This window comes from Macaca nemestrina, chromosome 11 (genome assembly GCF_043159975.1).
Source record: "Macaca nemestrina isolate mMacNem1 chromosome 11, mMacNem.hap1, whole genome shotgun sequence".
In the NCBI taxonomy this organism is placed as follows: Eukaryota; Metazoa; Chordata; class Mammalia; order Primates; family Cercopithecidae; genus Macaca; species Macaca nemestrina.
In genome coordinates, this window is record NC_092135.1 from 139,950,988 (window position 1) to 139,977,900 (window position 26,913).

At 57.8% G+C, this 26,913-nt stretch overlaps 1 protein-coding gene and 1 long non-coding RNA gene across 3 annotated transcripts in view; both read left to right on the top strand.

Annotated features, from left to right (window-relative positions):
• The first annotated feature begins 10,134 nt into the window (after window positions 1-10,134).
• Window positions 10,135-14,633, top strand: LOC105473748 (receptor transporter protein 5 (putative)). Its single transcript, XM_011727695.2, has 2 exons — window positions 10,135-10,454; window positions 12,254-14,633. The coding sequence occupies exons 1-2, from the start codon at window positions 10,297-10,299 to the stop codon at window positions 13,824-13,826; spliced, it is 1,731 nt and encodes a 576-aa protein (XP_011725997.2). The 5' UTR covers window positions 10,135-10,296; the 3' UTR covers window positions 13,827-14,633.
• A 6,119-nt stretch (window positions 14,634-20,752) lies between these two features.
• The window catches only part of LOC105473746 (uncharacterized), a 143,547-nt gene continuing 137,386 nt past the window's right edge, over window positions 20,753-26,913 (top strand). For both annotated transcript variants that reach the window (XR_011610234.1, XR_011610235.1), the window contains exons 1-2: window positions 20,753-20,896; window positions 21,321-21,386. This is a non-coding gene — a long non-coding RNA (uncharacterized lncRNA). The remainder of the gene's footprint in view (window positions 20,897-21,320; window positions 21,387-26,913) is intronic.

Genomic DNA, 26,913 nt, shown 5'->3' on the forward strand with positions numbered 1-26,913 from the left:
CAGAGGAGATGGGGAGGAGTGGGCCCGTGGCCCCCACGTCCTACTCCGTGGGGGTCTCCCCAGCTCAGGGCCCCTTCCTCTCTGTGTCTCTGCTCACTGCTGTGGCCTCTTCATATCCCGCATCCCGCTGGAGCTGCCCCTCCTGAGGCTGTGGGGTGGGGGCAGGCCCTCCCCCTCCCCCTTCCCCCCCATTTCCCTGGGGGCCGGCCTCCCTGCCTGGGGAAGGTGGGTGGCCCCCTCTGGGCTCAGGTTCCTGGGCTGCAGTGAGGGGTGGGCTCAACCCCACTCCCATTCTGTCGGAGCCTCTGGGAGCCTCCGGGCTGCCCACAGCCTCTGCCCCTGCTGGGGGCAGGTGTCTGGCCCCTGGCCCCTGCCTTCCCAGCCCAGCCCCCTTCGCTGGGACACAGGTGGCCCTACTGAATAACAACTGTCCATGGCTAATCGGCTCCCCCTCAAAGCTTCCACCTTCTGAACAGCCCCACACCATGGCCACGGTTCCAGATCTTTCCACCGTGTGATGCTTCCAACAGTCTGACGGGGGGCCGGGGCGGTGGCAGGGGCTGGCTGTGAGGCTGACCTCACCTTCCAGCCTTGACCTTCTACCCCGGGGCCCTGCCCTCCAGCCCACTTGTGCCAGGGCCGGGTGGTTCAGCGGGTCCAGTGCCTGGGCCTGGCTGATGGCATTTGTGAAGCGGCTTGCTCATCTCCTTGTATTCTGTGCTGAGCATTTTATTACAGCGAATGGAAAACAGGAGAAATGAAACTGCTGATATTAGTGATGAGATGCGTCAGGCTCATCAGCTTAAAATAACCAAAGCGAGGCTAGAAACCGCCTGACAGCTGCGCAGCTGCCTGGCTCCGAGAGACACTTGGCCCGACTGTGAAGGGAAAACATTAAAGCACTGAAACGGTGGAAAAAGAGCATCAAAGATGATGTCTGCGAGGCGCGGCCACGGCGAGGAAGCTCTCGTTTATGAACAAAGGGCCACTCCCGGGTCTCGGAGATGTGAGGCTGCGTGGGTGGCCTGGCGGGGGGGTGGGGGGCCCAGCTGGCCGGGGGGGGGCTTGGCGGGGGGCCCCCAGGGGAGCCTGGCAGCGCCCACTGTGCTACCAGACAGCTAAGGTGGCCGGCAGCAACTGTATCCTGGCACACCCCCCCTCGTGCCCCAGGGGCTGGGGCTCTGGGGGTGGAGACCTGTTGGTCGGCAGGTGCCTCCGTAGCCCTGCGCCTCGCCAGGCCGTGGCTGAGTGGCTAAGCTGCCCGTGCTGGCTGTCCTTGTCCCGAAGGCAGATTCTGGACAGAACCGCCCTCTGCCGCAGCCCTGTGGAGCCGTGTTCCAGCCTGTGTTGAAAGCTGTCTCCGCTCTGGTGCAGCCTCCTCAAGGCTCCGAGCTTCATGGGACGGGGAATGCTGCGGAGTGGGCTGGAGGGGGGACTGGGCCCAGGTGGTGGGCTCTGAGGTGGGAGATGCTATCAGAGCCCTAGAAGGTCTCCTCACCACCAAGGCCCTGCCCCCGAAATTCCACCTGCCAGGGCTTGGATATGTGTCCCGGAGTAGGAGGCAGGCACAGGGAGAAACCCAGCTTCCATCCCGCCCCTTCCTTCCTTCTCCTTCTCGCACCCGTCCCCTCTCTCCCTGCAGTCCCTCTCTGTCACCCGCTCTCCTTCCCTCTTCCCCTCAGTCCTACTGAAGGCCCCGGGCCATGGGAGAGGAGACCTGGTGGGGTGGGCCCAGCGTGGAGCCAGGGGACTGTGGCCACTGAGGCCAGGGCTGCCTGATGGTCTCTCTACACCGCCACTCACCGGAGCACCTGCAAAGGGACACGTGGACCCAGGGAGGGTCTGCAAGGCTGGGAGGGGTCTGGGGTCTGAGCCTGGAGAGCACAGGGCCTGCAGGGATGGGCACTGGGCCCGGACTAGTAGGCTGGACGTACAGGGTCCTGGGACCCCATCCAGAAGTAGATAGGCGATCCCAGAGCTTAGGTGTGGGGTGGGGACTCATGGAGCCTGCACCCCAATATCACACTCCAGACCACTTATCAACACCCTCCCCCAAACACATACACTGTCCCCAACACACGATTTCCAACACACCACACCCCAACACACACAGTCCCCAACACTCACACAATCCCCAACACACACAAAAAATCCCAAACACACACAATCCTCAACACATATACAGTTCCCAATACACACACAATCTCCAACACACACAATCCCCCCGCACACAGTCTTCAACGCACACACAAAATTCCCAACACACACAATCCCCAACACATATACAGTTCCCAATACACACACAATCTCCAACACACACACACACACAACTTCCAACATGTATAGAATCACCAGCACACACAATCCTCAACACACACACAAAATTCCCAACACATACAATTCCAAGAACACACACAATCCTCAACACACACAGAATCCCCAACACACACAATCCTCAACACAATTCCCAATACACACACAATCTCTAACATATGCAATTCCCTCACAATTCTCAACACACACACAAAATTCCCAACATGCACAATCCCCAACACACACACAATCCTCAACACACACACAAAATTCCCAACACACAATCCTCTGTACACATTGTCCCCAACACACATACAACTCCCAATATGCACAGAATCCCCAACACACACACACAAACACACAGTCCCCGGCACACACACAAACCCAAACACACACAATCCCCAGCACACACACAGAATCTCCCTCCCCACAATCCCCAACACATACACAGTCCCCAACACATACACACAACCCCAACATGCACATAATCCCCAACATACACACAAACCCAAACACGTACAATCCCCACAATTCTCAACACACATAATTCCCAACACACATAATTTCCAGCACACATAATCCCTAACACACACAACCCCAACATGCACATAATCCCCAACACACACACACCCAATTCCCAACACACACACAATCCCCAACAAATACACAATTCCCAACATACAATCTATAACACACACACACCACAATCCCCAACACACATACACAATCTGCATATACACACAATCCCCAACACACATGATTTCCAACACACACAACCCCCAAGCATACATGCTCCCCAGCACACACACTTTCCTCCCACACACATCCTAAGCCTGTGCCTTCCACCCCGTAGGCTTCCACTGTCTTCTGTCACAAGGAGGAAAGGCAGGTGGAGTCCGGGGAGCAGCGTAGATGGGGCTGAGGGGCCCTTGGCTGGCCGGCCCTGCCCACCCCTCCCCCATCTCCTTTTCTCACACTTCCTTCCCAGGGAACCTGGACACCCAGGCCGTTCCCCTGGCCTGCTCCTTCCTCGCAGAGGGTCATGCCCCCTCCCAATCACTGGCCCTGGGACAGAAGCGGCCAGATTCAATCCAGGCTTTCAGTTAAAAGATAATTTACAACAAGCAAAGTTGTATGTGGTTTTTGTCTGTTTGTTTATTTTCTTTTAGAGACAGGGTTTTGCTTTGTCGCCCAGGCTGGAGTGCAGTGGTGTGATCTCGGCTCACTGCAGCCTCGACCTCCCGGGCTGAAGTGATCCTCTGACCTCAGCCACCTGAGTAGCTGGCATCCTGTGGCCAGCTCATATCTAACATTTTTTTTTTTGTAGAGATTGGGGTGGGGCAGGGGAGGTCTCTCTATGTTACCCAGGCTGGTCTTGAACTCCGGGCCTCCAGCAATTCTCCCACCTTCGCCTCCCAAAGAGTTGGGATTACAGGCGTGAGCCACCACAGCTGGCTGATGGTTGTATGTTTTGGTTGAGTATTGTATCATTTACAATTGAGACAATTGTAGATTTACTTGCAGTTGTAAGAAATTACACAGATGCTTCCTCATACACTCTGCTCAGTCTCTCTGAATGATACAGTTTGGAAAACCACAGGACAATGTCACAACCAGGTTAATGACTTTGATGTGACGCCTCCATCCCATCCTGAGTCCCCGTTCCTGGCTGACGTGTGCCTATCAAGGGCTGCACAATGTCCGCACAGGCGAAGGCTCCTGCGTCCCCGGACAGCGAAGCCACAGAACGTCCCCATCACCACGGGGTCCTCGGGTGCCCTTGGCAGTACACCCCCCTCCCTGCTGCTGGCCACGAGCCTGTCCTCCACCCCCATCATACACCCCCCTCCCTGCTGCTGGCCGCGAGCCTGTCCTCCACCCCCATCACTGTTTCATTCCAGCGACAGCCGTGGGAAGGTGCAGTCGGCGTCCTTCCGGGATTCCCTGGAGATGCTTCCAGCGCGTGTGTTTCAGCAGCCGGTTCCTCTCTGTGCTGAGCCATCCGGGCTGTGGTGTGGACGTAGCACACCACAATTTAGTCAGCCATTCTCCAGTTTGAGTCTGGGTGGGCTCCATTTCTTGGGGACTGTGAATAAAGGCCCCGGAAGCCCTCTGTGGACGAGGCGCCCAGGAGGCCAGGGGCTCTAGGACTGCCTTCCCAGACAGGGGCCTGGAGAAGGTTCCCCTCGCTGGGGGCCCTCCCCTCTCCTGGTCTGAGAAGAGAAACCTAGAGTTTCCAAGGGGCCTGCATGTCATGACGCATGGCGCCCTGCACACGGCGGTGATGAGATAGGCCCCGGGGGCTGGAACATGAGCCGGCACCGATGGAAAGTGGCAGGGGGAGGGGATTCCCCGCTCGCCCGGGGCAGCGGGAAGTTTCCATCCACGCAGGGACGGTCCGGGGAAGCACAGGAAGCAGCAGGACCATCCCGAAACTGCTTCTGCAGTGGGAGGCGGCGGGCGCCAGGCTGGCCGGGTGGAAACGACGCTGTAGCCGCCCGGGCCAAGGGCACCGCGGTGGGGAGGCAGCGCCTGATTCACAGCCATTTCTGAGGTTGGAACAGGAAATGGTTAATAGTGTTTGCAAATAAAAACTCTCTGTTCTATCCTGTTTTCGAAACATTTCCCAGAAGTTGAAAAATAACAACCAATTTATCTGCCCAATTTAAGAATAAACTTTTAAAAAATTGAATGAGATATTTCCACAATTTTTTATACACAAAAATAAAAATAGTTGGGCGGTTTGTTAAGGGGGGGTGGCAGGTGATTTCTACCCCCTCCGCTGTTTTCTAAACTTTCTGGAATATGGTGAGTAGTTTATTTATTTTATTTATTTATTTATTTATTTTTTGAGACGGAGTCTTGCTCTGTCGCCCAGGCTGGAGTGCAGTGGCCGGATCTCAGCTCACTGCAAGCTCCGCCTCCCGGGTTCCCGCCATTCTCCTGCCTCAGCCTCCCGAGTAGCTGGGACTATAGGCGCCCGCCACCTCGCCCGGCTAGTTTTTTGTATTTTTAGTAGAGACGGGGTTTCACCATGTTAGCCAGGATGGTCTCGATCTCCTGACCTCGTGATCCGCCCGTCTCGGCCGCCCAAAGTGCTGGGATTACAGGCTTGAGCCACCGCGCCCGGCCCGAGTAGTTTAAATGTCAATTTATATTTTAAATCTCCCAGTGTGTGCATGTATGTGTGTGGGTGTGTGTGTTTACATGTACTGTATGTGGTATGTGTATTTTGTGTGGTGGTGTGTATGTATCCTTGTTCATGTATATTGTGTGTTGTGTGTTGTGTTATGTGTGTTGTGTGTAGTGTATGTGGTATGTGGTGTGTGTAGTGTGCATGGTATGTGTGTAGTGTGGTGTGTGGTTGTAGTGTATGTTGTGTGTAGTATGAGTGCTGTGTGTACTATGTGTGTTTGTGTGTGATTGTGTGTTGTGTGTGTAGTGTGTGTATTGTGTTGTGTGTGCTGTGTGTGCTGTGTGTGGTGTGTGTAGTGTATGTGGTATGTGGTGTGTGTTGTGTGTGAGCTATGTGTGACATGTAGAGTGTCGTGTGTGTGTAGTGTGTGTTGTGTGTGTGGTTTGTGTGATGTGTTTGTGTGTAGTGTGTGGTATGTGTGTTGTGTGTGAGCTGTGTGTAATGTGTGTAATGTGTGTGGTGTGTGTGGTGTGTCTAGTGTGCGTTTGTGTGTGGTGTGTGTTGTGTGCCTGGTGTGTGTAGTGTGTTTGTATGTAGTGTGTGTGGTGTGTGTGGTGTGTGTAGTGTGTGGTGTTTGTGTGGGTGTGTAGTGTGCATTTATGTGTGGTGTGTGGTGGGTATAGCTTGTGTTTGTGTGTGGTGTGTGTAGCGTGTGTTGTGTGTGTGGTGTGTGTAGTGTGGTGTGTAGTGTAGTGTGTGGCGTGTGTGGTGTTTGGTTGTGTGGTGTGTGTAGTTGCGTTTGTGTGTGGTGTGTGTAGTGCGTGTGTGGTGTGTGTAGTGTGTGTGGTGTGTGGTGTGTGTAGTACGTGTGTGGTGTGTGTAGTGTGTGTGGTGTGTGGTGTGTGGTGTAGTGTGTGATGTGTGTGATGTTTGGTTGTGTGTTATGTGTAGTGTGTGTGGTGTGTGGATGTGGTATGTGTTATGTGTGGTGTGTATAGTGTGTGTGGTGTATGTGGTGTGTGTAGTGTGTGTGTGGTTCTATAGTGTATGGTGTGTGTAGTGTGTATGGTGTGTATAGTGTGTATGGTGTGTGTGGTGGGTGGTGTGTGGGTGTGTGTGGTGTGTGTAGTGTGTGTGGTGTATGTGGTATTGTGTGTATGCTGTGTGGTGTGTGTAGTGTGTGTTGTGTATGGTTTGTGTGATGTGTGTGTAGGGTGGTGTGTGTGGTGTGGTGTGTGTAGTGTGTGTGTGGTGTGTGTAGTGTGTGTTTGTGTGTGGTGTGTGTGGTGTGTAGTGTGTGGTATGTGTGGTGTGTGTGGCATGTGTGGTGTTTGGTTGTGTGGTGTGTTGTGTGTGTAGTGTGTGGTGCGTGTAATGTGTGTGTGGTGTGTGGTGTGTGTAGTGTGTGTGGTGTGTGGTGTCTTGTGCGTGTGTGGCGCCCCTGACTTCTCACTCCAGGGCAGTGGGTGTCACTCAGGCCCCTGCTGGGCTGAGCTGGGGGGACACGCAGCGGTGAGTGAGAGGCCCCCAGGGTGGGATGCCCGGAGGGTGAGTGCAGGAGGTCCCTTGCATTGCTCCTTGGGAATGGCCTCCCCAGCCCCGCAGGACCTGGGGTTGGAGGGGAGAGCAAGGGGCCTCTTGGACGGTGGAAGAGCCTTCAGCAACAGAATGGCTGGACAGAGGCTGCGTCCCCAGCTGCCGGTCCCCGGATCCCCACCCGCCTGGGCGGTGCAGGGGCAAAGCCACACGGAACCTTGGGCCAGGAACAGCCCCTTGCCCGTGGGGCCCACGGGGCTGCAGGGCCTGGGGTCTGGGAGGCGGCCCTGTCCCTACCGCTGCAGCCACGAGCTGAGGTCTGTGTTGGGAGGGTGAGCCCCAGCTGAGGTCTGTGGGGGGCGGGTGGGCCCCAGCACCTGCGAACGGCCACCGTTCTCTGCCCGGCTCCTTTTCCTGTCCGTCTCTTTCTCCCTCTACACACAGACGGCATCCTGCTGAGCAAGGACCACCATCCCATCAGCTGACTGGCGCTCTGGCCCCACCAGGCCTTGGCGTTCGCTCCTCCCTCACCGGGAGCTGCTGCCTCTGCTCCTCCAGGCCCAGGCTGTGCATCCGTTCTGGCAGGAGACTGTGGTGGGACTCACCTGAGCTGCAAGTTCTGCTTCCCAGCAGGGAGGGCTCCTCCCGGCCTGCCATCTGCCCTCCCCAGAAGCTGAGCTCAGGAAGACGGGTACCAGCGTGTGAGGAAGGGGCCCCAGAAGGACAGCATGTCTGGGGGGAGAGGGAGCGCTAAGGCCCCGCACCAGGTGGGCAGCAGTGCTGAAGGGGCACCCGGCTTCCCCTGATTGTTTCCTTTCCCGGTGGTCTGATCTCCCACCCACTTCTCACCCTGTCCTGGAGCCATCCCTTGGGGAGGCGGGGCAGGGAGCGGGGTCAGAAGGCGTCTGCCCCAGGCCTGGGTCCCAGGGCCTGTCCTTGGAGGGACCACACAAGCCTGTCGAGAGGCTCCCGTGGCCGGCTCCAGGTGGGCGCTGATGCAGGGGGCCCAAGGACGACCCTGCCACATGTTGCAGGGACCCGTGGGTGCTGTGCACACCCTCCCTCATCCATCCCTGGCGAAGAAGCGGGGATGCTCATCGCTGGCTGATGGTGAGGGGCTGTGTAAGCAGCTCTTGCAGGGCGTGGCTTGTGGGCTTGGGAGACAGACAAACGGGCAGACAGACAGCGGCGTGGACAGGATGCCCTCTCTGTTGTCCGCCACCCAGGCCTCTGGAGGTGTTCTGGGATGGGTCTAAGGAAGGCTCAACAATTCTTGAGTGAAGAATGCCTGGGCAACCAGCTCCCTGCATTTCATAAGGGCCGGAATTGCCATCCAAAAGGTTATTTTGGGTGACTGTGGTCAGCCACCATTCCAAAGCTTTTCCCTAAACTCTGAGCCACGTGTGGCCTCCAGGGCTGAGGAGCTTGAGAGGTGGGACTGTGGCAGGGCTGTGGCCCCAGCATGGCAGAATAGCAGCCAGGAAACACCAGCTCCAGAGCGCTGTGGCGGGAGGAGGTCCTCTGCAGGGGCCCCTGTGGACTGAGGCTTTGGAGGCAAGTGGACAGCAGGTGTCTCTTAGACCCCTGCAGGGGCACAGGACCAGGACCACAAGGGGCTCACACACGCACAGTGGCCCGGAGCCAACCAGCAGACCCCAGGACCTCAGGTGCAGCCCGGCGTGCGAGTTAGAATAGCTCCGGCTGGCTGTGTGATCACCCACAGTGCCAGAGAATGGTGCCTCGAGACCACAGTGGCAGCTGGCTTACATCTCGTGTGAACAGGAAACCCAGAGGTGGGCGACCCTCCAGTGGTGTGAATACTCCAGCTGTCACCACGGCCCCGGGCTCCCGCCTTCCTGCTCCTTGGGCTCACAGCTCCGTGCTGCAGGCGGGCCTTAGGCTGGCTGGAGGGCGGCCATCCTCCCAGCACTGATGGACAGAAGAAAGTGAAGCTGGAATGAGAACACGGGGCCTTCCCTGGCACTCTGGCCCTGCATGGAGGCCCCTTCCCAGAGCGCTTCCTAATGGCTTCCTCTTCCATCTTGCAGTCACACCTAGCTGCAAGGCAGGAAGATGTCACAGATTTGAAAACTATGACAACATTGCACTCACTTGCCAGCGTGAGCTGCAGAGTGGACAGAGACGAGGAGATAATGCGTGAAGTGGTAGAAAAATAAGAAGAGATTGTTCGGTGTGCAGAGCAGAGAGATGGTGAGATGGGAGCTGTGAGGAGAGCCGGGCGGCCTGGAGGCTCCCGGGGGCAGATCTGTGCTGAGCTTTTGTAGGGATCGCCGGCTGCCTCCGCCCCTGCACGTCCCAGCTCCTTCTCAGCTCACCCTTTCTTGTTGTGCCCTGACAGGTGGCTGCCATGCACAGCAATGCCACTGAATCTCACAAACTAACCTGAAAAGGTGTGAGAAGCTGGGCACACACATGGGGTGTTTACGTGAAGCTCAGAAGCTGCACAGCTAAAGGGCTCGGTGAGGGAGGCATCACAGGTGTTGAAGCCTCATCGTGGTCCGTGCAGGCACGGCCAGGCTGGTGGCACCTCTGCCAGGAGGGTGGGAGGTGGGGGCGGGGCCGCGGGCTGAAATCGGGAGCGAACAGGCAGTCGGCTCTGGAGGCTGGCAGAGCGAGGTTCTCTTTCTTCCTCTGGGAGGTGGTGACTAAGACTTTAGAATAATTTGTGAAACTCTGCATTTATGTTTTAGGCATTTTATGTAAATATTTTATATTTCTCACTAGTAAAACGTTTAAGAGAATACACCCACGGGACAATCTGCAGTGATACACGTTCTATAAAGTTCTTCTCAGCTTTGTTTGTGTGAAAAGCGTTAGTGCTGTTTGCAGAGAGAAGCTGAGTGAATAAGTTACATGACAGCCACAAGCTGGAAAAATACGAAGTGTTCAGCAAGGGATGAGTGTGGGCCACCGTTCCTGGTGCGCAGTAGAAAGAGAGGGCTGGGGATGATTCCTTAGAGCGATGTGTGGAAACACCTGGGCCTCTACACGCACAGGTCTGGGGAGGCCCCTGCGTGTCCACGGGCCCCCCACGGTGCTGCCGCCCCCACGGTGCTGCCGCCCACACGGTGCTGCCGCCACAGGGATGCTCTCTGGGTGGTGGGGTCATGGGAGATTGCATTGTATTGTATTTTTCCTTTCTGCTTCCCATTTCTTGGAGACAAATCTGGTTGCCATGGAGACCGTGCTGTTGTCAAGGTGGCTGATTGGCCGGCGCCGGATGCAGGGATGCTTCCTTGGGCCCCCGGCGGGCGCAGCCCTCAGCCCGCACTGCGGAGCCAGGCGGCAGCATGGACGGGGCTGGGGCAGACATGTGGGCCAGCACCTTCACCCTGGCCATGGCCGAGAGGAAACCCCAGGACGTCTGGGTTCTGCTACCTGAGCACAGCCTGGTCCCAGGACGCCTGGACGGCGGTGGCGTCCAGTACCTGCTGGTGGGGCTCTCGAGGTGCGGCCAGAGGCTGGGGACCCTGGGAGAGGGAGGGGGCTGAAGGTGCTTTTCCACAGGACTTTGGGTGGTCCCAGAGGCTGGGTGGGGCTGTCGGGCCTCTTCTTGTCCCTGAGACGGGAGGGGGGACTGGGTGCTCCTTCTTTCTCCCGTCTGAGCCTCTGCCTCGCCATGCTGGGCACACGGCTGCTGACGCAGGGGTCCCGGGGAAGACATGGCGGGTGCCTCGTGGAGGGTTTGGTTTCCCTCACTCGGCTCCTCAGGCCAGCGCTGCCCTTGGACACAGGCTTATCTCCTGTTTCCATGGCAGTGCCGTGGCCTCGAAGCTGTCTGTGCTGACAGGTGGGCCCTGGGGCGTGCCGGTGCCTGTGGTCACCATCCAGCCCTGCGCAGCAGACGGTGGGGTGCTCGGCCCTGATCGGGGGCCCGGGGTGGCTGTGAGTCACGTGAGCCTCATGGGCCATCGTCATGGTCGTAGTGCCGTCACGACAACAGGGTGGGCCCCATCTGCTTCTCTACCCGGCAAGGCATCCACAGCTCTGCCAGGAGCCAGCCGGGAGGGGCGCAGGGCAGCTCCACAGCCTCGCAGACGCCCGGCCTGACAGGCCCCCAGGCTGCTGGCTGGTCAGTCCCTCTGTGGAGATGCCCTGGGCAAAGGGGGAGTCATCCTGCCCTTGGACACAGCCCCTTAGTGCCTGAGACCCCTGGGGCCAGGTGTGTGCAGAATCCCAGCTTTTTCAGAAGTTGGGAAAGTAATAACCCGTGTTGGGGTCTGAGAAGTGCTTGGAAGCACATCACCGTTCCCACAGCCAGGCGGAGATGGCTCTGAGTGGCTCCCAGCTGGCGGAAGAGAACTGAGGACGGGTGCCCCAACATGAGCCCCAGCGCCTGTGGCTTTGGCAGGCTCCTCAGTCCCATTTAAATACAGTCAGCAGTTCAGTTCCTCCAGCACGACCGTGTCCACGGGCTCTGTGGCCAGTGTGGCTGCCGGCTGCAGGTGGGGCAGTGTGGCTATAGAACATTCTGTCATCCAGAAAGTTCCACTGCGTGGAACTGAAGCAGAGCCTCTCATTCATGCAGGGTTCCCTGAAGCTCACAGCTGCTTGTGTGGTTAGCAAATGGTCACCGGTCTGGTGACTGCTGTGGACAAGCCAGTCTCTCCCAGTGCTCTCCCCAAATCTCCCCTCGCCTGGCGACGCCCAGCAGGGCTGCCTGGGCCATGACCGCAGGCCTCAGTGACGCCCTTTCCCTCAGCTGGCAGGTGACGGGGGGATCACCTCCTCTCAGTCAGGACAGGGACCCCCCTTGCTGAGCCCCCAGGGACAGCCCCCAGATGCATGCTTTTCCCCTTCTAAGTGTGTCAGCTGGCCTGCCTCTTCCTGTGTTAACCCCAACTCACAAAACACCAGCAGAGCCACGCGGGCGGCAGGTGGCCGACACCTCACAGAGGCCAGGCCAGAGCGGGTTTTGCTGCAAAACTGCTGAGAGGAGGTTTGCTTTGCTGAGAACAGCGCTCCAGATGAGGGGGTTGCAAGCTAGCGTGCATGGGCCTGCGTTTGCCCGTGTGGCCAAGGGGCTGGTGGTTTCAGAGCCTCAGCACAGGCAGGAGCAGGTGCTGGGCCGCCTTGGCCGTGGCCCTGGGTGGCTGGCGGGTGAGGTTTGAGGTTTGAGTGTGGGATGTGAGGCAGGGGGCAGCGAGGCGCTGGGGTCGGATGGGCAAGGAGGCCACAGAACAGAGCGCGAGGCCCGGCCGTGGGACCTCTTTCTGCTGCACTCACACGCACCTCTTTCCCCCGCAGGCTCCAGTGCAGTCGCTGTCCGGGGACCTGGGACTCGGCCCACGTGCACGTCCTTTTCCACCTGTGGTGGGACAGGGCCGGCCGCCGGGGGCTGGTGAAGATGCGCATCTGGGGCCAGCGGTGCAAGCTGTGCCCTGCGCCCGGGGACTGCCAGGTGAGGCCCCCAGGCGAGCGGCCCTTCCTCAGCAGGCTGGTCTTGCACATCCTGCAGGACTGCTACGGGGATGGCCTCGGCCCAACCCGGCACCCCAGGGAGGCCTACGAGGGCTGCTGTGAGGCCTGCGAGCTGGGGGTCTGTTTCCTTCAGAAGGCCCCAGACCCTGCCTGGAGCACCAACACCACGACAGGCAACTTCCCTGCCACGGCCTGGGGTGGCACCGGCGCCGTCTCCAGGGGCAAACAGCTGCCCACCTCCGGCGATGACCTCGGCAAGGGTGGTGGTGTCATCGCCATCCCCTTCTCCCTTGTGCGCGCCAGCAATGACCAGGTGCCCATCGCTGAGGGCCCTGCAATCCCTGCCTCTCTTTCACAGGAGGCCTCTCTCCCTGTGACCGGCAGCCATGGGGCTCTGGTCATTGGCCAGGGCTCCATCTACCTGTCTGGGGATTCTGTGGCCATGCCTGGGGGCAAAGGCTTCCCAGTGGCCATTGGAGACCCCCTCTTCCATGGCCCCGGCCTCCTCGGCAGCAGTATCCAGACCTTCGAGCTCAAAGGTTTCCTTTTCAAGGGCCGGGGTTCCCTCTGTAGCCCCGTTGGCGTGGCCCAGGGCTGGGGCCCCGTCTCCCTCAACAATGGCCTTGTCCCTGCGGGGAAACACACGCCAACCATGTTCTACTGCGTCGGCCTCTCGGCCAGTGGGGAGGGCTCCCTCACCTTCCCCTCCTCCCTCACTAGCATCTTCACCAACATCTTCTCAGAGGCCACCGATGGCCCTGTGGCCACTAAAGAGGCCTCCATCACCCTCCCCTTCATCTTTACTGATGTCAAGGATGCCGTTGCTGAAGTGGCTGAAGGCAACGAGAAGGAAGGAGGCAGCCAGGGCCTCATCCCTGTGGGTCACGACCCCCTGCCAGAGACCAACGCTGGTGGCCTCGCCTCCCAGGTCAAGGGCTCCCTCGCCCTCTCCTTCCCTGCTGATGTCCAAGGCAAAGATTCCTTTACTGACATCTCTGAAGGCAAAGAGAAGGAAGGTGGCCTCGTCACCATGGGTCAGGACGCCCCTCTGGAGGCCGATGCCCAGGGCCCCGTCACCGTCAGTGAGGGCTCCATCACCATCCCCTTCTCAGTCTTCGATGTCATAAAGCACAAGGGCGGTGGCCACGTTGCCTACGGCCCCCAGGGCAATGGCTGCGTCTCCCAAGGCTATTACCAGAAGAGGCGGCTGAGGTCCAGGTTCCACAAGGCCCGCTGTGGGTGCCGCTGGGAGGAAGACGAGCGCCCTGGCCGCGCCGGTCGCAGGCCGCACGCCGAGCCCTATGAGGATTTCTGGATCTGGGTGTCCATGACCGTGTGCGTCTTCTGGCTCATGTGCATGTGTCGGCTGAACCCCGGGATCTACCCGCAGCAAGTGTGACGCCCCGAAGTTCAGGCAACCCTCGCCTCTGGGACCCCAGCTCCTGCCTTTCAGACGCCCGCCCTGCCTCCGAGGCCCCGCCCCCCCGCCTCCGAGGGAGACCCCACCCCTGCCTCTGAGACCCCCGCCTCCGAGGCCCCGCCCCATCACCTCCGAGGCCTCACCTTTGAGACGCCGGCCCTGCCTCCAGGACCCCACCCCTGCCTCTGAGACCCTGCCCCGCCAGCAGCCCAGCCTCTCCTGTCTCTCGCTTCTAGTGGTTTTGTGGGTCTGCCCTGAGCTGTTCCTGTGTGCTCCAGGCTCTTCCTATGTGTGTAACTCCAATAAAATCAAGCAAAGCCAGCCACGCAGCCCTCCACCGAGGGAGGTTTCCAGGCGAAAGAAACCTGGGCTGGTCCTTCTGTCCCTCCACCCTGCAGGGGCCCCTCACACCCACCGCTTCTTCCCCTGGGGAGAGCTCCCTCTTGGGGATTCCACATTCCTGGCCATGTGTGCCTCCTGGGATAGGACAGGAAGCTCCAGCTCCGACTCGACTCCGTGTCAGGTGCAAATTGACCTCCCTCCTGTGTGGACCCAGGGGCCTCGTGGAAGAGGCCACTTACCTCTCTCCAGGAAAGACTCGAGCCCCCGCTGAGACTGGCTTGGCACACCCTCCCTCTTCCCCCCATCCTCAGTGTAGCCTCGGGAAGGATCTTGGCCCCTCTCATCCATAGGGGTGGGGGGCCACGGTGGGGCTCTCAGCCTGTCTGGGTTTGATAAATTCGATCCATTGCAGATGACAGAAAACTCTCCTGTTACTCAAAGCCACACACTGGATTTTCATTTTAAAAGAGCCCAGGTTCCATTTTCTAGGGGCGGGGGGTGTTGGGACACCCGGCTGTCCCAGCCAGGTGGGGGCCTGACCGTGGCAGTGTCTGGGTCCGACTGTCCGGCAGGGTCTGCCCTGAGGGTCCTGGGAGGTTGGGAACTGCCTGGGGAGACCCTGGCGTCTGCGACTGGGGAAGCCCTGCCCGGTAGAAAGGGGAAGCCTCGTCCAGGGCCCCTGCTGGGGAGGGGGGCCAGCACCTCCGGAGATTCTGCCTGCCAGGCTGGCCTGGACCCCTGGGGTGTGCGGGGGAGGCGTGGCGGGGGGGCATTCTCCCACACAGCTGTGGTGGGCTCGGATGCAGGTGGTGGGGGGGCTTCAAGAGGAAGCAGCGGAACCTCTCATCCCAACCTGGCACCCTCTGCTTACTGGGCACCGATGGAGACCCCATGGGCCCCAGGAGGTTCCACCCCACACAGAGGCTGGAGACAGCAGCCAGCCTGCAGGTGACACGGACGAGGGTCCAGGAGAAACCCGAATCCAGGCCTTGGGGCTGAACTGCAGGGACGAGGGTCCCAGGAGAAACCCCAATCCAGGTTTTGGGGCCCAACTGCACGGACAGGGGTCCCAGGATAAACCGGAATCCAGGGCTTTGGGGGCCCAACTGCAGGGTGGCAGGAACCCCACACACCGACTTATAGGGCCCAAGCCAGCCTCATCCTGGGATGGGATTTGGGAGTCTGCTTTCCTCTAGTGGAGCAGGGGCTCTGGGGGTCTCCTGGGTGGGCAGCTTGGCCGCCTCAGGCCGACAGCAGGTGCCCCTCCCCACCCCTTCTGCCCAGCGCTGTGGGGCAGTGGTCTCAGGGGCTGTGGGCGGGGGACTCACAAGAGCACCTGAGGCCCCAGGCAGGGGGCACAAGGCCCTGACCTCTCCCTTCTCCCATTGCCTGCCAGGCCATCCCTGGCTGGGAGCTTGCTGGGGCCCAGAGGGTGGGTGAGTTCTGGGGCCCAGGGCAGGGAGGGCACAGGGAGGCTCTGTGTTCTGGACCCATGCCCCTGCCCTCAGCGCCACACACCCCAGAAGCCTGTGCACAGGTGTCCTCATATGAGCACAAGAGGGGCCACCCTGCAGTGACCTCGCTTGGTCGCATGGCTACTAAAATGTGGCCACTGAAGAGGAAGAAGGCAAGGCTGGTGCCTTCTCCACAACCTACCCAACTCAGCCTTCAGGATGGCTCCCGGCCCATCCCTGCTGTTGGTCAGCTCCCAGCATCTGACCCTGTCAGGACACAGGACATGACTGTCACCTGGGACCCCCTTCCTTGTGGGCCCTGGGGGCAGGCGGAGCAGCCTCAGCAACAGGTGAGAGATCCCCACCTTTCCCAAGGGGATTCCTTCTGTCTGCCTCGGGGCTGCCCAGAAACTCCTGCCCTTGGGGTCCTTCCGCACCCTGCCAGGGATCCCCAAAGGCTGCAGGCACCCGCCCATCCTGGAAGAACCCCCTCAGGGTTTCCAAAGGCACCTGGGACACCCCAGCTCCCTGGCCACCGCTCAGCTCCCTGGCCTGCTTGACCCCAACTCCCCCAACACCTGCCCAGGGCCCCTGTCCAGCCCTTTGACTCCCACCCCCCATGACCCTCACTCCTCCCCCTTCCCAGCCACTTCCTGGTCCTTCTTTCCTGCCCCTCTCCCGACCCTCCTTTCTCGGTCCTCCCAGCCCTCTCCCGGTCCCTCTCCCCTCCTCCTGTCCCTCTCCTGCCCCCTTCTTTCTCCATTCCCCTTCCCTCCCCTTCCTCTTTCTCCCTCCCCCTCCTGGCCACACGCCCCCACCCCGTCCCCCTCTCTGCTTCCCTCCCTGTCCCGACTCCCCCACCCCATCCGTCTCCTCGCTCCCCTCCCTCGCCAGGCCTCCCCACCCCGTCCCTCTCTCCCTCCTTCGCCCCCGGCCCACTCCTCGCTGTCCTGCGGCGCCCCCGTGTGGCCGCTATAGGGGACGAGCAGATCCCGTTGTCAAAGGCCTGGGAGGGCGCGGATCTCTGGGGACGCTCCCTTGTCCCCAGTGCTGTCGAACTGCTTCTCGGCTTAATCAGATGAGTTCGTTAAAACTAACAGACTACCCATCATCAGCATTGTTACCATTGGTTTCATTAGTGATTGTATTTATTTAATTAATTGTTACATTCACCAGTAAAAATGGGAGCTAAGGCCACGGGTGCACTCACTGGTGTGCGGCTCACCGCTGTGAAGGCAAATGCAGTACTGTGAGTGCTGAATGCACTGCCGTGGTCGCGGGAAAGCCGAGGCACAGACACCAGCTCAAAAGCCAAGGGCAGGCCTGGGGCTCACATGCCAGGCAGCCCAAGCTGAACGCTCACCCTGAGCCACGCCTGAGCGCTCATCTGAGGCTGCACCTGAGCCCGCACCTGAGCCTGCACCTGAGGCCGCACCTGAGGCCGCACCTGAGCCCTCACCTGAGGCCGCACCTGAGCCCTCACCTGAGCCTGCACCTGAGCGCTCACCTGAGGCCGCACCTGAGCCCTCACCTGAGCGCTCACCTGAGGCCGCACCCGAGCCTGCACCTGAGTGCTCACCTGAGGCCGCACCCGAGCCTGCACCTGAGGCTGCACCTGAGCTCTCACCTGAGGCCGCACCTGAGCTCTCACCTGAGCCCGCACCTGAACCCTCACCTGAGCCTGCACCTGAGCTCTCACCTGAGCCCGCACCTGAGCCCGCACCTGAGCCCTCACCTGAGGCTGCGCCTGAGCCCATGCCTAAGCCCTCACCTGAGCCCTCACCTGAGGCCGCACCTGAGCCCGCACCTGAGTGCTCACCTGAGGCTGCGCCTGAGCCTGCACCTGAGCCCTCACCTGAGGCCGCACTTGAGCCCGCACCTGAGCGCTCACCTGAGCCCTCACCTGAGCCCGCACCTGAGCCTGCACCTGAGCCCTCACCTGAGGCCGCGCCTGAGCCCTCACGGGAACCTTAGCCTGAGCCCTCACTGGAACCTGCACCTGAGCCCTCACCTGAGCCCACACTGGAACTTTAACCTGAGCCTATATCTGACCTCTCACCTGAGTCTCCTGTATGGTTTGAGTGGCCAGGTTGGGCCTAATTAAATATGAGGTAGCAGTAACGACTTTAGGCAACTGAATTGATAGTAGAGATATTTAATATCAAAGTCAAAGATGAAGGGCAGACACACTTTTAATGTAATTGCTATTAGTTCAGCCAAAGTTGAGGGGACTCAAAGTCTGAATAATTTCCTGACTTTAGGTACATTTCCTAGTGATGGGGGTCAGCTCGTCCAGGGTCAGATGTCATTCCCGCTGAAACCAAGTCCGCCCAGAGCGTGTGAGGCTGAGCACAGGCTTGGGGTTCCCTGGGAGGGTCAGTGAGAACTCCAACAGCAGCTCCCATCACCCTGAGGTGGATAAAGCGAATGCAGCTCTAAGTGTCTGGGGTCTGTGCTGATTTATGTAACTACCTGTTGCAGGGTTGGGTTAGGATCAGGCTGGTTACCCTGGACCCTGGATATTCAGGTGGACAGGCAGGCCTTGGCCTTGGACAACGGCTGGATGGGGTGGGCTGGGGCTCCTTTACCTGCAGCTTTGGCAAGGGGAGCAGGAGGAGGCCAGGGAAGTCCCCAGGAGGAGTGACCACCCGGCGATCCGGGTCCCAGGATGGTTGGTAGGTGGAGGGTTACACCACTTGGGCCTCAGTGAGAGGTCCTAGCTGGAGCAGAAGTTTGGGTGTCTGTCTCCTTCCCTTTCCTTCTGGTGCCTGGCACTTTGCACCTCTGTACAGGAAAGGCAGCAGAGGGCTGGGGTCCTGGCGATGCCTCCACCCTGCCTCACAGCCTTTGGGGAATGTCCCCACCTGTTAGTGGCAAGTGTCCCTCTTTGCCTGGGACTTTGGAGGCCAAATTGGAGGCCTTTCACTTTTCCCCCAAGTTCTTCAGCACACTTAGAAGCATCCGCCCACCCAGCTACACCCCTACATTTTTCCCTTGATGCCCAGGGCCAGGCATCCTATAGGCACTTGATTACAGATGTCTGCAGGTGACAATCTGAGTGCCTGTATGCTACTCCTGTGGGCACCTAGCACCCTGGTACCCCTGGGAACAGAGCGTGAATGCCTTTAAATCTAGTTGGAGCAGAGAACCAATTCCAGACACCCAGAGCTATTTACATAACTCATTACTAGGGTCCTGGCCCTGTGATCACTCCCAGGACTAGTTCTGTGTCTGTCCAGGTGTGATCCAGGAGTGCAGTGAGGGATGTGGATGTGGGATTGGCCCAGGACTTCCACCTGCAGAAGAAAGGAAGGGACGGGAGGTGAAGAGAGGGCAGGGGAGCAGAGGGGAGGGGCGAGGGGAGCAGTCTTTCCAGCTGGGGCTGGCCTACGCTGCTGGGGTCATTTGGGAAGAAAAGGTGATTTGGAGTCGGGGACACTGAGGGTGCCCTGGGGCCAACATCTGAGGAGAGCGACAGGGGTTTCCTCGCTGAACAGCCCCAGGTGGCCTTGGTGGGTACAGGCAGAAAATGACATTTTCAAGTCCAGTTCCAACCCAGAGCTGGTTCCTAGACCCAGCGCCGATCAAGGGGGACCAGGGAGGCAGCAGAGGTTCCTGTGAATCCAGTGCAGAGTGACTGCCAGACAACCCACATCTTTTCTCAGCAGACTGAAGGCCACTCCACACTTGGAGAAGCCTGGGTGAGGCACCTGGGGAAGACCCTCAGCCCCGGGAGAGTCCCTCCAGGGGTGAGCAGGGGGACTGCCCCTCGGGGTGTGGCTCGTTTAGCTGGTTTTATAAAATAAGGAAAAGCGCCCTGTGAGCACCCCTTTGGGAGCCTCGTGACACCCCCAAACATATACCTCGTTTCCAGGTCAGAAGTAGTGAAATGACCATGCCAATGCAAGCGGAACTGCCTTAGGACACAAGGGGGAGGTTAGGGCCTGCTGAGGGGCCTCCGATGGTGGGCCCCGAGGGACCCCGAACACCTGTGCCCACCACCTCCCAGGTCATCGCTGGGCCGCCTCTGTCTCCTGGGAGGCTCTGCCTCGGGGAGCACTCTTCCCATGCTCCCAGCAATGACTTCCAGGCCTCCCTCAGCATCAAGAGGAGCCACGTCTTCTCCTTGTGACCCAGCAGTATAATTCACCCTAAATAATGGCAGAATGGGCTGTGTGTAGTCTTTAAGAGTCAAAACAATTTTACCACAACAGGAGTCATTCAGCAGTGGCTAACACTGCCCTGACCTGTGTGGTGCTGGGCTCCAAGGCGGCCCTCGGCACGCATGGGGTTCACCGCGCCCCCATGACCATTCCCGGCAGGAGGCCGGACAGAGGACTGCGTTATGTCTCCCCTAAAAGAACATCACAAAAGCCACACACTCCGGGTGCCACGCGTATTACAGACGCAGGGAAAGCAGATGAGCGGGCGGGACGACTACACCCGAGCGGGCTCGCCACACCCAGGCAGCGCGGGTCGGGTTTCAGCTTCCTCCGCCCCTTCCTTTTTCTCGGTGCAGCCTCAGTGACGCGGGATACAGCTCTGCCCTGGGGCCTCCCAGAGCCCACCTGGACCCCACACTGGGTCAGCCCTGGTGCGGAGGAGGCCGCCCTGGATGGGCACGAGGGGGCAGCACGCGATAGGGCGCTGAGCAGGGGCGTGGCCGTGCGTGTGAGGGCGCTGAGCCGGGGCGTGGCCATACGTGTGAGGGGGCTGGGTAGGGGCGTGGCCGTGTGACGGCGCTGAGCAGGGGCGTGGCCATGCGTGTGAGGGGGCTGGGCAGGGGCGTGGCCACGTGTGAAGGGGCCGTGCAGGGGGCGAGGCCACGCGCGTGAGGAGGCTGAGAAGGGGGCGTGGCCACGCGTGTGAGGGGCTGGGTAAGAGGCGTGGCCGTGTGTGAGGGGGCTGGGAGGGGCGTGGTCATGTGCGAGGGGGCGTGACCACGTGTGGAAGGGGGCTGACCGGGGGTGTGGTCACATGTGAGGGGGCTGGCAGGGGGTGTGGCCATGTGTGAGGGGGCTGGGCCGGGGGCGTGGCCACACGTGAGCGTGCTCTGCTGTGGGCTTCCTTCCCTTCCTGTGCAGGTGGTGGTGCCCTCTGCGCCTTCACTGGGGTGCAGCCACGTAACTGAATCCAGCCAGGATCAAGGGCAGACGGTGGCACAGGTCTTGCCACTGTCCCCAACCTGGGTTTCAACACAGCTGAGGCCTGGCATAGTCTTTCTGGGCGCCTCTGGCTGGCTCGGTCTGAAAGGTGGGACAGACGCAGATGGGGCCTCCCTGGGTGCAGCGTGGGTGGCTCCTGGCCGGGGAAGTGAGAGGCCCCTGTGCAGTGTCTCTGAAGCAGCCCCAGGCCAAGGCTGTGGCGTGCTCGGTGGTGCTGCAGGCCCAAGATGTTTATGGGTCGAGGGTCCCCGGGGCCGGGATTCTGATCCCTGGTGAGAGGTGGTGGGAGGAAGTACAGACGTGTCTTTGGTGGCTGTTCCTCACATTGAGGTGACACCGCGTCTCCAAACATGTGACCTGGCTGGAAGCAGACGCTGCTGTCCAGTTCTCCCTCCTCTCCGTCCCTGCCTGGGACATGTGGATCTCACCCCCAGCCACTTCCTTCTGGCCTCTGTCCCCTGCCTGGGACACGTGGACCTCACCCCCAATCTCCTCCTTCTCGCCTCTGCCAGGTCACAGTCTGCACCAGAAGTTTGGCGGATCTCAGTGAGGCGTTAGTTTGCATTTCCTCACGACGGGTGAGTTGAACACCCTTTCATGAGGGTATTGATCACCGTGTACCTTCTTCGTTGAAATGTTGTCAGTGTTTAAAGTAACAAATCTTCCTCTACGACTATGCTACAATTTTTGTGTAATATTTTGATGAATATTTGAAATACGTGCCGATTTTCTTTGGATTTCTTCTTTGACCATGCTTTATTTAGGAAACTCTCTTTATTTATGTATTTATTTTTTAAACCCCCTATTCTGAGAAGCATATTTAGAAGAGTCTTGCCCACTTTCCAAATATGTGGAGAGTCTAAAAGGGATCTTGCTATTACTGATTTAACTCCATTTTGATGAAGGAACAAACTGCAGGATCTCACTTTTTAAAATTACAGAGACTTATTCTTACTGTTTAACATAAGCCCTGGCCGGGCGCGGTGGCTCAAGCCTGTAATCCCAGCACTTTGGGAGGCCGAGACGGGTGGATCACGAGGTCAGGAGATCGAGACCATCCTGGCTAACACGGTGAAACCCCGTCTCTACTAAAAATACAAAAAATTAGCCGGGCGAGGTGGCGGGCGCCTGTAGTCCCAGCAACTCGGGAGGCTGAGGCAGGAGAATGGCGTGAACCTGGGAGGCGGAGCTTGCAGTGAGCTGAGATCCGGCTCCTGCACTCCAGCCTGGGCGACGGAGCGAGACTTCGTCTCAAAAAAAAAAACAAACCATAAGCCCTATCTTCGTAAATGCTCCATGCACACTCGAAAATTACGTGTGTTCTGCAGCTGTGGGGTGGGACGCTCTCCAAGAGTTAATGAGGTGCAGCTGGTTGACAGTGCTCTTAAAACCGGCGAATCCTTCCTGTCCTGTCTGCTGTGCTTGCAGAGCCATTACATCTCCAACTAGGACAGTGAATTTCTCTATTCTTTCAGTTCTGTCCTTTTTACTTCGTGTATTTTGAAACTTATTATTTTTTTAGGCATTTAGGATTTTTCTGTGATCCTCACAGAGGCTGACCATGGTGTCGTCATGGAACATCCCTCTTTATCTTCAGGGGTGCTACCTGGTCTCATGTGCGTGTCCCAGGGCTGCTTTCTTATGCACAGAATTGGCGCTCTGTATCTTTTCCTTTTTCTATTCTTTTTTCCTTTTATTTCCTTTTTTAGACGAATTCTTGCTCTGTCGCCCAGGCTGGAGGGCAGTGGTGCGATCTCGGCTCACTGCAAGCTCTGCCTCCTGGGTTCACGCCATTCTCCTGCCTCAGCCTCCCGAGTGGTTGGGACTACAGGCGCCCACCACCACGCCCGGCTAATTTTTTTTTTTTTCATATTTTCTTAGTAGAGACAGGGTTTCACCGTGTTAGCCAGGATGGTCTTGATCTCCTGACCTTGTGATCTGCCCACCTTGGCCTCCCAAAGTACTGGGATTACAGGCATAAGCCACCGTGCCTGGCCACTTTTTTCCTTTTTTTTTTTTTTCTGAGACAAGGTCTCACTCTGTTGCCCAGGCTGGAGTGCAGTGTTGCCATCTCGGCTCACCACAGCCTCGACCTCCTGGGCTCAAGTGATCCTCCCACCTTAGCCTCCAGAGTAGCTGAAACCACAGGTGCACACCACCATGCCAGGCTAATTTTTTTTTTTTTTTTTTTGCATTTTTTGTAGGCTGATTGCCCAGGCTGGTTTCAAACTTTTTTTTTTTTTTTTTTTTTTTTTTTTTTTTTTTTTTTTTTGAGAAGGAGTTTCACTCTTGTTGCCCAGGCTGGAGTGCAGTGGCATGATCTCGGCTCGCTGCAACCTCCACCTCCTAGGTTCAAGCAATTTTCCTGCCTCAGCCTCCCCAGTAACTGGGATTACAGGCACGTACCACCATGCCTGGCTAATTTTTTGTATTTTTAGTAGAGACAGGGTTTCACCATGTTGGCCAGGCTGGTCTCAAACTCCTGACCTCAGGTGATCTGTCTGCCTCAGCCTCCCAAAGTGCTGCGATTACAGGTCAAACTCTTAGACTCAAGTGATTCTTACACCTCTGCCTCCCACAATGCTGGGACCACGCCTGGCTCACTGTGGATCTTTTTCTATCCTTTAGACACCAAACCTGTCTTTGTATCTTAAGTGGGTGTCCATAGATGGAGTTGGGTCTTGGTGACAGTCTCCACTTTGCACGTGGAGTTTCTCCATTTGCCATTCCTGTAATGATTGATGAGGTTGCTGTACATCCTCCATCTTGCTACTTGTTTTCTAAGTGTCTTATCTTGTCATTTGTTTTCTATTTGTCATATTTTTGTTCCTTTGTTCCTCCATTCCTGCCTTTTTTGGGTTAATTGAAATTTTTTAGCACTCTGTTTTACACCTCTGTTGGCCTTTTAGCTGTGTCTCTTGGTATTACCATTTTTAGTAGTTATTCTAAAGACAACAAAATGCATCCTTAATTTATCAGCCTATTCATGTCACACAAAATGTTGGAAACTTGTAACAGTGTAATTCCTCTAACCCTGTTCTTCCTGTTATAGTTGTCATATGTTTAACTTTTACCTACATCACAAACTCCATAACACAATGCTGCTTTTGCTTTGGACAATCTTTTAAAGACATTAAAGTTCCCTTTTTAAGAAATTAACCGTCTTTTGGGTGTGGTGGCTCATGTTTGTGATGCCCAAATTTTAGGAGGCAGAGGCAGGAGGATTGCCTGAACTCAGGAGTTCAAGAGTGGTTTCAGAAACACAGTGAGACCTCGTCTATTAAAAGGAAAAGAAACTAGTTGGGCGTGGTGGTGCGCACCCGTAGTTTCAGCTTCTTGGGAGGCCAAGGCAGAGGGATCCCTGGAGCCCAGGAGGTTGAGGCCGCTGTGAGCCATTGTTGTTTTCCTCCCGGTCTCCCCCCTCTGGCCCCCACACAGCTCCTTCTCTGTTGCCCCAGGCTAAGCCCAGCCCTGGCGCTGCCCCTCCTCTCACTGTGGCTCTTGTTCCCCCTGCGCTCTGCCTCCTATGACGGCAGATGGGGAGGAGAAGGGTGGGAAGCGTGGCTCACAGTCAGCTCCATCACAGTGGCCCTGTATTTGTCCAGTTTCACAGCCATTTGCTAGAGGAGCGCAGGTCCAGCACTGGCTACCCTGTCATGGCAGGGGTGACCTCTTACCAGCCTAGCAGCCCAGAGGCGCCCCAGGCGGGGAGGCGGCAGGTGGACACTGGGCCCCGCGTGTTGTGGCAGTGACGCCGGCGGCTCACCAGAGCTCCGACAGCAGAGAAACAGGCTGCGAGTGTAAACGTTGACTTGCTGTGAGCCAGGGCGCCATGGCGCCGGCAGCATGTGCTGCAGAGACGTCCAATCAGTCAGCCCCTCTGTGCTCGGTGGGTGAGGCGTTGCTGTACGTGCACCATTAAAGAGCTCACAGGAGAGAAATGCAAACTCCTCTGGGGGCCCCAGGGTGGACTGCACCACTCAGCACGAGGCTTTCCCAGCAATGCGGGCTTTCTGAGGCTGTCATTTTGAGCATGTCTTTCAAGGCTGCAGCCCTTAAGCAGCACAGCCTGGGTGTTCAGCTGGATAATCCTGTAAATGAGGTTTAAGTGGTTTAATTGCTCACAGCAGCAGGTGGGAGTCTGAGCCTCTGTGCAGGGCTGCAGGCTGTGGATGGATTATGCAGGTGCTGGTCTTTAATGAGAGGACCTTCAGAGAGATGCAACAAAACCGCATGTGAGGCAGAAATGAAGCCTCCAAGTCGTATTGGAAGAGCTGCTGTCCATGCAGCCACCGCCCCCCTAGATATTCTGTGAGGGTCCTGGCTCCAGTCCATCTGTCCATCATCTCGGGAGCAGCCCATGCCAGCCACATTGTCCTCCAGGCTTCTCCGCACAGACCTGGCTGCTGCGGGGTGCAGGGCATTCTGGTTGCACGTGTGCACTCCACCCCCTTTCACACGTGTATTCTCTGTAACACTCAGGATAATCCCGTGAACTAGAAGTCAGGTCCCCTGCTAAACTGGAGTAGGCCTGAGAAAGATCTTGGAGGATTAAGGCAGAGCTTTGCCCTGGATCTGCCTCCAGGGAGGTACCTGAGTCTCCACAGGGGCTGTGCCACAGAAGTCCCCCTCAGCTTTTGGAACCCCAGAGCCCTTCACTGCACATTCAACCCTTAGCCTCAGTCTCCAGGGACCTGGCAAAGCCCCAGCGTCAGCTTTTATGTTCTTCTGCATCACCGCGTCCTCTGCCTCGCTATGAATGAGTTTATCAGGCCTCCTCCTTGAGGAGTGAGGTTGGGGCAGGTGGCAGACCTCAGGGCCACAGAGATTAACTAATCTCATAGTGAACGTGGCCTGGAGTCTTGTTTTCCAGGTGGATAAAGGAAAATTGGGCAAAGTTCGTAGGGGAAAACACCAAGTTTTGTGGTGGTTGTGTTGATGGAGGGGGCTGGGCTGAATCCGAGAGGCAAGTACATTTTAAGCTTGGCTGCCACACTCACGGACACTGCAGAGAATGAGGAAAAATGGCTGGTTGTGTTTTCTTTCTTCTGCACAAAAGAATAATTGCTTTTGTTTACAGATTTTCTGAAATGTCCTTCCAATTCCATTGCCCCTGAATTATGAGCTGTGCCAGCTTGTGTGCAACAAATGGGTCTTACTGAGCACAAATACACAGGTGCAGAGCGTCTTTCAAAGAGGAGGCATCAGGGAACCTCCTCTGGTCTCCACAGCCCCTGCCAGGAGGGTGCTTCTCAGGATCCAGACCTGTCTGGGCTGCTTCAGTGGCCTCCCCATCTTTCCCGGTGCGGCAGATCTGTGCCCACAGCAATGCGTCCCCTGCACCTGCACCACCACTCTTCCTAAGGCCCAGTGTTGATCTCTGTGGCCCCAGTGAGGACATTTTTGAGGCTTTGTAATCTCTGTAGGATGCCGTCCCGACCCATGCACACAGCAGGTGCATCCGCGAGGCACACCTCATATCTCAGCACTGCTGTGCCGTGATGCAAGTCCTCAGGGAGCTCGGCTCCACACTGTCATCAGGGATCCAGCAGACCCTTCCACCTGTGGCGCTGCCCTCCTCCGGGTTGGCGTCCTCTCTGATCAGTACACAGCTGGGGAGGAAGGTGAGGAGGCTGTTGCGAGGGTCTTATGAGCCAGGGCCAGGAGTGGACTGCGTCACCCCTGCCCACATTTCTTGGTCAGAACTAGCTGTGTGGCCAAGGTGAGCCCCTGAAGTGGAGGACGAAGGCAGGACCTGCCTTTCTCTCTCTCTTTCTCTCTCTCTGCCATTTGCCCCTCACCCCCACCCACCCCACCACCTGCGCCCTCCAAGGAAGGTGCCTCAATGCCCGTTAGTAACCCACTCCTGTTGTAAAAATTCCACTCCATTTCCTCTTCAGAGCGACTGCCAGAGAAAACCGGATAGTTGTGCCTTTCCCTGCGTTTCCATGGTTCTTTTATAATCCTGGTTTTAAAATATAAAATAGTGCGTGCTGGTATTTGCTTTTTAGGGTTGTAGTAAGAAGGTTAACAAGGTCCCACAAACCAGGTGGCTCAAAACAGCAGATATTGACTGTCTCACGGTTCTGGAGACCAGAAGTCTGA